Source organism: Dasypus novemcinctus, chromosome X (assembly GCF_030445035.2).
Source record: "Dasypus novemcinctus isolate mDasNov1 chromosome X, mDasNov1.1.hap2, whole genome shotgun sequence".
NCBI classification, from domain to species: Eukaryota; Metazoa; Chordata; class Mammalia; order Cingulata; family Dasypodidae; genus Dasypus; species Dasypus novemcinctus.
In genome coordinates, this window is record NC_080704.1 from 16,549,456 (window position 1) to 16,561,995 (window position 12,540).

At 40.8% G+C, this 12,540-nt stretch overlaps 1 protein-coding gene across 11 annotated transcripts in view; it reads left to right on the forward strand.

The window, feature by feature from the left end:
• The window catches only part of GLRA2 (glycine receptor alpha 2), a 184,006-nt gene that overhangs the window by 135,255 nt on the left and 36,211 nt on the right, over positions 1-12,540 (forward strand). For all 11 annotated transcript variants that reach the window (XM_071213125.1, XM_004484316.2, XM_071213124.1 and 8 more), the window contains one exon: positions 6,441-6,590. In XM_071213125.1, coding sequence (XP_071069226.1) covers positions 6,441-6,590 — 150 coding nt within the window. The remainder of the gene's footprint in view (positions 1-6,440; positions 6,591-12,540) is intronic.

Sequence of the window (12,540 nt, forward strand, 5' to 3'; positions counted from 1 at the left end):
GCACAAGCTACGTGTTAGGAAGGAATGGAAATAAGATTAACTAGGATGGACACATGCTGTATGAGATTTGATTATGAGACCCTGCAATAGGGAGTCATAGTAGTTCTTAAGCAGATGCATTGTGAAATGAAATGGGTGTTTTAAATTTAATCTCACATAAGCATAAGGATAAAGTGCCATGGGGCAGAAATGAATGTAGGGGGATCAGTTAGGAAGCTGTTATAATAACCATGTATAAGTGTTAATGGTCAGATTTGTAGTGAACGTCTTGGAATGGAGAGAAAAGAGCAAACCCAAGGGTGCTTTGAAGAAAGAAATGTTCAATCTTTGCAATAGATCACATGTAAGAGATAAAGGCAAGAGAGGAACCAATGGTGAAACCATGGTTTCTGGTGAGAAAGATTCAAATGAGCTGAATGGGAAGGAGGGGCATTGAATGAGTTTGATTTTGCAAATCTTACTGTAGGCACTTTAGAATTAGCATAGGAATACCATTGTGAGGACTGGGCAGAGGGATAGATTTGGGAGCTGTGGAAACACAAACTCTGAAATCTTTGTGGCTTACTACAATAAATGTTTATTTCTCTCTGACACAGTCTACTGTGGGGTGGGTGACCCTGGGTCATTTAGGGATCTAAGTACCTCCAAGGTGACTTCAGACAGGATAAATCCTCAGGACCTCATGGTAGATTTTAGAGGCTCTGAAGTGGCATCTATAACTTCTATCCACATTCCACTAGGGACCCAGATGAGCTATAACATCTAGTTTACTGGTATCCTGGGAAAAGGAAATGGGGTTCATGAGATCTTGGCCAATCTCTGCTTTGAGATCCACACACACACCCTTCCAGAAATAAGAAGAAAGCTATAGGAGTGGATGAGTTCACTGAGGATACAAAGACAGTGAAAATTGAAGAGAAAAGTGTTCAAGGGACAAAGCAAAAGATTCAGAGGTGTTGTTAGAGAGCTTGGAAGAGAACCATCCCCATGGAGAGTTAAAGGTGGCAAGAGAAGTAAATTCCCATGGGGTGGGAAAATGCCTGCTTTCACTAAGATTCTTGCTTTTGGAGACAGTGAACATGAGGATAATTAGAAAAGGATTTATACATCTGCACCCCACCCAAAACTGTCATTAGCCTCTTTATGAGCAGTCTGCACCCCACCCAAAACTGTCATTAGCCTCTTTATGAGCAGTCTGCACCCCACCCAAAACTGTCATTAGCCTCTTTATGAGCAGTCTGAAACCCCAAACCTCTCAGCCTGATTTTCAAAGGCCTCTCTGCATTAGTGCAGCCTACCTGTCCACCCTGACCAAGCACCAGAATGCTACCCATCTGGCTGGTCACACTGGGTTGTTTGCCATCCCTAGAACCCATCTTACACTCTTCTATCTTCATGGTTTTGCTTTTACAGCTTCTTCCACCCTCCAAAGCCATGGCTCTCCTCAAGCCCTTGGCCAAATGCCACACCACCCAGGAATTAAGCCTTTTCTGATCTTCCTGGTCAACATCCATCTCTCCCTGCCTCATATTCCACCGGCCTTTTGGTCCTTCCTCTACTTTAGCACATGGGACCATCCACCTTGTCTCATATTTCATGTTACTGTCTCCTTTGTACACCAGTGGTTTCTTAAGTGCCAAAGAAGGGTAAGTGGGAGGATGTACAACCCAGGATTTACCAACCAACATCATTATCTATGTCAGAGGTCAGCAAATGTTTTCTGCAAAAGGCTATATACTAAATATTTTAGGCTTCAAGGATCACATGGTCTCTTACAACTATTCAACTCTGCCATTTTAGGGCTAAAGCAGTCATGGGCAATATGTAAATGAGCGGGTGTACCTGTTCTGATAAAACCTTATTTACAAAAACTAGTGGTGGGCCAAATTTGACCAGTGAGCCATAATTTGCTGTCCTCTGGTCTATATAAATAATGCCCATTGGAACCCAGCATGAAGAATGAGGCTCCTGGAGTGTAATATGGGAAGTTCTGGGAAGAATCACTGTGCATCCCCATCGCCCTCTGTCTTCCCCCAGCACCCAGTAGAGTGCTGTCCACATAGTAGGCCCTCAATGTTTGTTTTGTTTTCCTGAGTTAAGTATGCCTGGAAAGATACCAACTCAGTGAATCATAACAGCATTTGGAGAGTTTAATTATCTTTGAAAACTAATTTGCAAGTTTGTATTAAAGTAGTTCAGGAAGGGATCATGTAACCCAGGAATCATAAAAATAATGTGATGGGGGTAGGGGATGTGAGCTAAAAACATCTAAGGATTAGCAGCTAGTGATGGAGAATCTGACATCAGAGCTGTGTAAAAGCAACAAAAAGGCATCTTTTTTTAAAAAAATATGAGGTCCCCATATAACCCCCACCCCCCTCACCCCACTCCTCCCACATCAACAACCTCTTTCATCATCCTGGCACATTCACTGCATTTGGTGAATACATTTTAGAGCACTGATGCACCACATGGATAGTGGTTTACATTGTAGTTTACACTCTCCCCCAGTTCACCCAGTGGGCCATGGCCGGACATACAATGTCCAGCATCTGTCCCTGCAGTACCATCCAGGACAACTCCAAATCCTGAAAATGCCCCCACATCATATCTCATTTTCCCTCTCCCTACCCTCAGCAGCTACCAGGGCCACTTTCTCCACATTAATGCTACATTTTCTTCCATTACTAATCACAATAGTTGCAGAATAGAATATCAGTAAGTCCACTCTAATCCATACTCTATTCTTCCATCCTGTGGCCCCTGGGATGGTTACATCCACTCTACGTCTATATCGAGAGGGGACTTAGATTCCACATGGATGATGGATGCAATTCTCCTGCCTGCAGTTGTAGGTACTCCTGGTACCCCAGTGTGGTGGTTGACCCTCTTCACCTCCCTGTTAGCTGGCAGGAGTAAGTTCATTAAACCAGAGGGTAGGAGTTGCAGGTCTGTTGAGGCTCAGGGCCTGGCTATCACATGGACAGTCCAGAGATGCAGGTCCCCTGAGCATACACCAGACCCCAGCGCCAACTACAAGTCCAGTAAAAGTAACAGGAGAGGCTTGTAAACAAAGATCACATTTGAGTTCAACTCCATCACACTCAGGAACACAAACTCCAAAGTAAGGCCAACTGACATGGCACTGAACTCCATCAGCCATGATCATAGAACCTGTGGGTCTCTTAGCCCTCAGAAGAACCAATACCTGGGCTTGTATCTACTTTGGCTGTCTCTGGAACCCTGCTGAAGCGTGCATAAGAGCGACCCTTCTGATGACCTCCCGACTCTTTTTTGGAGACCCATAGCCATATAAACTCTTTTGTCCTTCCCATTTCCCCCTTTTATTCAAGGTCAAAAAGCACCAAAAAGGCATCTTAATCCTGATAGACCAGCACCGAGGGACACTGCGTCATATGTAATAGATGTCTCATGACACCCTCTAAATCCAAGTGAAAAATGCATTCAATGCTGGCACTTCAGTGCTGGAAAGATGTTCATGATTTGGAGGAAACTTGGAGACCAATCACAATGATTAAGACCCTGAAAGGATTCATATATGAGTGGCTATAAAAGAAGCCAAACATGGTCAGCCTGCTAAAGGCCAGAGGAGATGGGGAAAAGGTTTACAAATTACTGAGTGTTGTAAACACCAGGAAGGGGAGGGATGACTGGTCAGCTCTATTGGACTTAGCTCTTGCTATGGACATATCTCAGTCATTGACAACTTTTGCTCATTATTGCATCTTAAAACATTTATGGGCAATCCAACTAATATATGACTGGGAATGATGTGATTGGTAATATTCTATTATTATAGGAAAAGAGGATTGCTCCTCAGAAGAGCAAATACAAAACAAACAATTGTATATTAAGGAAACATTCCAGGAAAGCTAGGTATGCTGAGAGAATAAAAACATGTCCAGCTAATAGTCCACTCTTAAGAGTATCAAATATAAGTGATTGTGGGTAACGTTGTATAGCATAGAATTGTTGAAATTGAAATTAAAGCATAAAAATGGAAAGATGATCAGATGTTTCCTTCCTTCCTTCCTTCCTTCCTTCCTTCCTTCCTTCCTTCCTTCCTTCCTTCCTTCCTTCCTTCCTTCCTTCCTTCCTTCCTCCCTCCCTTCCTTTCTCCCTTCCTTCCTTCCTTTCTTCCTTCCTTCCTTCACTCTCTTCCTTCCATCATCCTTCCATCCAACCATCCACCCACTCATCTATCCCCTAGAACAAAGGGCAACCTACTATTTATCAGGTTCTGCATTGGTGATACAAAGATACTACACAGGGTCTGTCACCAAAAGAAAAGCTTACAGTCTAGTGGTGGGGTCAGGGATGCTGGGGACAAAGAAGAAGACAGACAAGTTCAATACAGAATGATAAGGAAGCAAAGAGCAGCGGCCCCTAAACTGGATGGGAGAAGGGGAACAGTTAAAGATTCTGAGGAGTCCAGTAATCTGAAAGAATGGGGATAAGCATCCAGGTAGAAAGAACAGTGTACTCAAAGAGCTGGAGATGACAAAGTGCTGGACCAGCCTGAAACTGGCAAATAGTTCAGATTGAGATAAATTATGTAAGGCAGGTGGTGGCCTTAAAAACAATAATTGGAACACATTATGACTGTGGGCAATTTTTATTTTCCTTGATAATTTTTCTTTCTCTTCCAAATTTCCTCCCTTAACTAAATCACACCCTTACACAGTCAAATAATTGTCAATATTTATGTATCATTTACTGTATGTCAGAAACTATTCTAAGCACTTTATATATATTAAGTGATTTTATCCACACAACAGCTTTATGAAATAGGCAGTATTATTGTCCCTATTTAACAGATGAGGAACTGAGGCAGACGGAGGTGAAAAAACTTGGCAAAGTTATAGAGATAGTAAGGGGCAGTGCAGGATTTCTTTCTTGAGCTGTCTCACTCCAAAGTCCTTGCTCCTAACCCTTCTCTAGACCTTGCTTCTTTTCCACGTCAGTACTCTATTTTCATACCATTTATACCTGAAATCCCATTCTAGAAATCAATCTAACAAGCAATCAGAGATAGAGCCAAATATTTTGGGAAAAGAAATTTCATAGCGGCAAAACTTATAGTAGCAAAAAAAAAAAAACCCTGAAAATAACCTAAATGTCCTATCATGTGAAATGATTAATCATGGTATGTATCATTATGGAAGCCTTAGAAATAGCAATTTAGAAGAAAGTTAAATGAAAGAAAAATCTCACTGTACAGGTCAAAGAGAAATGCAACATGCTAAGTATTATCCTAGCAGAGTGTGTGTGTCCAGAAAGGAAATCCACTCATCAGACCGAGTTCCAATCTTGACTCTTCCACTTACTAGCTTTGGGACCTTTGTTAATTATTAAACCCTCTGAACCCCAGTTTTCCCATCAGAAAATGCATTTAATACAATTGTGGTAAGGGTTAAAAAAATCAACGCACATAAAATGCTTATAGTACTGGCTGGCACATGGTAAGCATTCAGTAAGTGTCAGCTGTTATCAACCAGAATTTGTGCCTCCTTCTTTATCCTTTTTATTACTATTCTATTTTTATAAGCTACATGCATTACTTTTATAATATGAAAAAATAGGGAACCCTCTATCAAAGTTAGAATCTGCCACATTCACTTGGCAGTTTGATAAGTGTCCACTGTAGGCAGGGGTCCGATAAAATGCAACTCAGTCCAGTTTTTTCCCCCTTATATTTGAAAAAATAATTGTAAGTTAAGTGAGATGAGGAGCATTTTCTGTTTCAAATAAATATACTTGTTTTCAGAATCCATTTCATCAAATTATGCAACTTACTAAACACTAAAGGGCCATCAAAGTTTCCTTTTTAACCAGATACCTCCCAACCAGCTCGAGCCCTGGTATTTTCATTTCGTTGAGTACTCTTGAACTGTGGCAGTTTAAAATTATTTTAAAACTCTATTTTCACATCAGCTAGTATTGGTAGATTTATGAGAATTAGAATATTTTTTCTGAAGGGCTCAAGGCCATACACAGTTCATCCAAGTTTTGGAATTATCTTAATTACACAGTTTTTAAACGTTAGGGAAAATAGAGAGAAATGAGCAGTTTTAAGAATAGTGTCCACTCTATTTTATCTCAAAGTTTTGTTTTTATTTCTCTTTATTTTTAGTTAGGGAAATTCTTGTAGTCCTCTTTGGAGCTGGTCTCAGGGATGAAGCTGCTTGAGCAGGTAGACTATCTTGAAGAGATGGAACAAGGGCCCCAGGGCAGGGGGTGGTGTAATTTTCATTGCTTTGCCAAAAGCTTCAAAGTAGAATCCAATCACTGCTTTAGGCACTTTCTTAAGAAAAGGCTAGAAAATCCTCAACCAATAAATGAAGTCGTTCTGCTGCTCAGGCCATCAGGGTCCCAGTTTCCCTGCATGCTTTCATGGCCATCTTTCTCTCTCCTTTCAGGTCTCCTATGTCAAAGCGATTGATATCTGGATGGCAGTGTGCCTTCTGTTTGTGTTTGCTGCCTTACTGGAGTATGCAGCTGTGAACTTTGTCTCCCGGCAACACAAGGAGTTTCTGAGGCTCCGAAGAAGACAGAAGAGGCAGAATAAGGTACAGATGACCCTCCATGCAGACCAAGTTAGGCAAAGACTGAGGTGGTTAACCAAACAATGTAATACAGGAAATAGGAAAAGACACTATGAACAAGAGGTTGAGGGACTTTTAAAATTCTTTTTAGTCCTACTATACTGCTTACTATACTATATACTTACTATACTACTATACTATACTATTACTGCTTAGGTTAAAATTTAAAATTTGAGTAAGTCTGTCAGATTTAGCAAACACGGTGCTCAGTTAAATTTGGATTTCAGATAAAGAAGTATCTTTTTAGTGTGTCTCAAATATTGCATGGAACATATACTGAAAAATAATTACTTGCTAATCTGAAATTTGAATTTAACTGGATGCCCAGTATTTTATCAGGCAATCTTAATTGGGGATATATATTCAATGTGACAAAGTTACATTAGAATGCTGGTTGTTTTGAATATTGATAATATGTGTGCATATGACTTCGCATGTGCACATAACTGATTTGACATTTTTACCAATTGCTCCGGCCTCATGTAAATAATGTAAAGCCCATGTTGACTGCAACTTCATAAATCCAGTTACACTGATCTTGTCTTGACTTAAACTTTAATGGAAAAACCCAAACTTAACACTTTCCAGAAGTTTGAGGTTTGACAATGCATAGCTCCAGATCTCCTACATTGGTTCCCAAATTTGAGTGCACATTAGGAGCACCTGGGAATCGTTCAAAAATCCCTCACCAATTAAATCACAGTCTCTAAGCAATGCCAGTGTGCAGATGAGTTTGCAAACCACTGTTTTTTGGTTTGCAGCTCAATCTCATATAGGATACAGAAAGCTTGTACCTGTTTTCAGTACGAAACCCTGGGAGAGAAACATGGCCTTTGATATGGAGAATGTTAGCACCTGTAAAAAACATTGCTAGAGAAAATAAGTATGTGTATTCATTCATTCATTCAATAAACATTTATTAAGCATCTACTATGCTAAGCCAAGGAATTCTGGAAATATGGTGGTGAATGAATGAGACAAAATAGTAGGAAATGAGGTTGGACGAAGAGACAATTTGAGGTTCATATACATATAGGACTTTGAAGACCAGAATAAAGGATTGAATTTTATGCTGACTGACTGGAATCCACTGGCTGTTTTCAACATGGCGAATATCACTTAGGCTACTGATTGGAGGACAGTCCATGGGGTTAAGAGTAGCAGGATTTTGTGGGGGCATTGTCAGGATTTGAAGTTGTCCTGGGTGGTGCTGCAGGGACAGATGCTGGACGTTGTGTGTCCTGCCGGGGCCCACTGGGTGGACTGGGGGAGAGTGTGGACTACAATGTGGACCACTGTCCATGTGGTGCAGTGATGCTCCAGAATGTATTCACCAGGTGCAGCGGATGTGCCGCGATGATGGAAGAGGTTGTTCATGTGGGAGGGGTGGGGTGGATGGGGTGGGGGGTACATGGGGACCTCATATTTTTTTAATGTAACATTAAAAGAAAATAAAGAAGAAGAAGAAAAAAAGAGTAGCAGGATTTTATCACTGATACGTAGGCAGTGGCTACTGGAGGTTCTGAGGGGAGGGAGAGGGAAAAACAGGTGCAATATGGGAGCATTTTGGAGACATTGGAATTGTCCTGAATGACGTTGCAATGATGGATACAGGCCATTATATATGATGCCGTAACAAAAAATTGTGCAAGAAAGAGTGTAAACTATAATGTAAACTATAATCCATGCTTAGTGATAATGCTCCAATGAGTGTTCATCATTGTAACAAATGTACCACACTAATGAAGGATGTTAATGTGGGGAAGTGTGGGAGGGGGAGGGAGTGGGGTATATGGGAATCCCATATATTTTTATGTAACATTTATGTAATCTAAAGTCTTTTTTAAAAAAGTATTTTAAAAAAGAGTAGCAGAAGCAGATCAGTTAGGAGGCTATTACAGAAATACAGGGGAGAGATGGTGGTAGCTTAACACTGTGGTAGTGGTCATGGAGATGGAGGGAAGTATACAGATTGAGGATTCATTCATACATTCCACAAATATTTATTTGTTTCTCACTATGTGCCAGGCACTGTTCTAGATCCTTAGAATACACTGTTGAATGGAAAAGATGGAATGCAATCCCTTGATGGAACTTACATTCTAGTGGTTATGCCAATAAACCAATAAAACTAATGTCTTTCTGATGCATTTAGTGTAGGTAGGTGAGAAAAAGAGAAGAACCAAGTATGTCTTGTAGATTTTTGGCTTAAGTACCTGGGTGGGTGGTATTACCATTTAGTGAGATGGGGGACCACTGTGGCAGAAGCAGATTTGGGGTGGGACACAGATACATATATATATATATATATATATATATATATATATATATATATATATATATATAATTTTAAAAAGCATTTAAAATTTTTAAGTATATTTTTTAAAGATACATAGATCACAAAAAATGTTACATTAAAAAATATAAGAGACTCCCATATACCCCACACCCCACACTCCCTACTCCTCCCACCTCAACAACCTCTTTCATCATTGTGGCACATTCATTGCATTTGGTGAATACATATTGTAGCACTGCTGCACTGCATGGATAATAGTTTACATTGTAGTTTACACTCTCCCCCAGTACATTCAATGGGTTATGGCAGGATATATAATGTCCAGATTCTGTCCCTGCAATATCATTTAGGTCAACTCCAAGTCCTAAAAATGCCCCCGCATCTCTTCTTCCCTCTCCCTGCCCTCAGGAACTACTATGGCCATTTTCTCCACATCAATGCTACAATCTCTTCCATTACTAGTCACAACAGTTCTATAGTAGAATACCAGTAAGTCACTGCAAATCCATATTTATTCCTCCATCCTGTGGACCCCGGGATGATGATGTCCATTCCACCTCTACATCGAGAGGGGGCTTAGATTCCACGTGGTTGATGGATGTGATTCTCCTGCTTACAGTTGTATGCACTCTTGGTGCCCTGGTGTGGTGGTTGACCATTCTCACCTCCCCATCAGCTGATCTGGTAAGTCCAAGGACCCAGAGAGTAGGAGTTACAACTCTGCTGAGGCTCAGGGCCCAGCTGGCACATGGCCAGTCCAGAGATTCAAGTATCCTGAGTGTACACCAACCCCAGCACCAACCACAGGTTCAGTAAAAGTAACAGAAGAGGTATGTGTAGAAAGGTCACATCTGAGTCCAACTCCATCACACTCAGGAGCACAAATTCCAAAGTAGGTCCCACTGACAAGGCACTGAACTCCAGACCCATCTGCCGTGACTGTAGAACCTGTGTGTCTCTGCAGCCCTCAGGAGCACCAGTATCTGGGGTTGTATCTACTTTGGCTGTCTCTGGGATCCTGCTGAGGCATGCATAAATGCGACCCCTCTAATAACCTCCAGACTCTTTTTTGAAGACTCCTAGCCATATAGACTCATTTGTCTTTACCATTTCCCCCTATTTTTAAAGGTCTTTTTCTAGTTGCATCTATAGTTAGTGATTGGTAGGAATCCCTCAGCACTGAGGAGGCGCATCCCTAGCAGTCATGACCCACACTGTCTCGAGAGAATTGGTAACTCCCAATGGGGTAGGACAGTATAGTGTGTCAAGGCCTCAGCACTGTTACAAGTATCTGTGAATCTGGTCCTTCAAGCAGTGAAGCTTGGTTGCCATTATGGGCCCTGAGGGGAGGGGGAGAGAGGAATAGTATAGATGGAAGTGGGGTAACTGGGGGGCAATGGAAGTGTTGTACAAGATCATGCAATGACGGATATAGGACATGTTAAATTCGCCAAAAATGTATACAAGTCTATAGGTTAAAATGTAAACCATAATGTAACTAAAAATTTAGAAAAATCATACAGTCTAAAATATAAAGCATAATGTAACTAAAAATTTAGAAAAATCATACAGTCTAAAATATAAAGCATAATATAAACCAAAGTGGAACCATGTTTGGTAGCTATGTTTCAATATCTGTACATCAGCTACAGCAAATGTAACATGAACATGTAAAAAGATCATTGCTGAGGAAGGGGGAAAAGAGTTTGAAGTTGGATATATGAGGTCCCCTATATTGTATATGTGACTTTACTGTTATCTAAAACTTTTTTGAAGACAAATTTAAAAATTAAAAAAAAAAGGATGTAGACACTGGAGAAGGAATGAAAGAAATTGCCTTGCCACTGTACATACAGGGCAACACCTATTACAGTGATCAAAGGCAAAACGTCAAAAACAAAGTTTTATGATATTTTTCATTTTTTAATACCCCAATTTATTTTTTACTTTATTTTAGTTTTTCTAAATTAGTATATATTCTATTTCTAATCTTTAAACCTATCATTACTATTTCATTTTCCTACTAATTGAATTTGGCAATATATTAAGCTTCATTTTGGAAGAAGTTTTGCACCACAGAGGGGTTCAACTATGGCAGGGGAGGAGCACTGGTGTGGGGTGTCACTGATGGGGGATGCATGGTTGGGAGGGACATAGGGCATGTATAAAGGGTATATAAAAATGTTCAGATATTCATGGGATATTTTCATAGTAGCTACAGTTACAAACGACAACTGAGGGAGTATTGAGTTCCTAGCCAGGGGAGCTCTGTCACATTCCTCAGTGAAAAAGCAACAATCCCCCAAGTGCAAGGGTAAAGACCAGTGAAAAAGGATAGTCCAATGATGAGCCCTTGATACTGGTGACTATGCTTATGAGCCTGTGTGCCTGAAATTTCAACTCGGTCTATAGCTGCAGGGTACCTCTCAGGAGGCTCCTGAGAGCCTCCATGTTGCTGAAAGGTGACCACTCTCTAAGCCAAACTCAGCATGTAAATGCATTACCTTCCCCTCAGCATGGGTCAAGAGTTATATATATATATATATATATATATATATATGTATGTATGTATAGGTATATATGTATATATCTGTATATTTTAAGATTTATTTATTTATTCCCCTCCCCCTTGTGGCTTGTTCCTTTCTTTCCTGTCTCTTTTCTGTGTCCATTCACTGCACGTTTTTTCTGTATCTGCTTGTCTCCCTTTGTTGCATCATCTTGCTGCACCAGCTTTCCGCAGCATGTGGGCTGTTAGCTCTCCGCAGGCATGGGCCAGCTTGCCTTCACAAGGAGGCCCCGGGACATGAACCCAGGGCCTCCCTTATGGTAGATGAGAGCCCAACCGACTGAGCCACAGCCGCTTCCCTAAGAGTTATATATATATATTTTAAGACTTACAAAGTTTTTTTTTAGCAAGTTTTCATTTTATTTATTTTTCCAAATTCTACTCAATTTATTCATTTTTTTAAAAGATATTACATTAAAAAAAATATGAGGTCCCCATTCGCCCCCACCACCTCCACCCCACCACTCCCCCCACAGTAACACTCTGCCCCATCATCATGTCACATCCATTGCGTCTGGTGAGTACATCTCCGGGCATCGCTGCACCCCATGTCCCGTGTTCCACACCATAGCCCACACTTTCCCACGTTCCATCCAGTGGGCCATGGGAGGACATACAACATCCGGCAATTGTCCCTGGGGCACCACCCAGGACAACTCCAAGTCCCGAGAATGCCTCCATATAAGAGTTATATTTTGATGCTGTTAAGACGCCTATGAGACATCTTAGCAGAGTTGGCGAGGACTTCGATGGATATATGTGCTCAAGAGAGAAAGAATATCCAGAAAAATATTTGGGAGTGACCAACAAACAGATAGTGCTTTAATCCACAAAATTGGGCGAGATCACCCACTGAGATGGTGTAATTAAATAGTCCTGAGAATCGAGCTCTCCACCATTTAGAAAGCCTGTCTAGAGTGCATTGAGCAGAAAAAGGAATAAAGGAAATGGAGACATGTTTTAAACATCACTTGCAATAGCCTTTGCTGTGCAGGGGAATATAGAAAATGGTACGAAAGAAAATGTGAATTCATGGGAGGAATTTT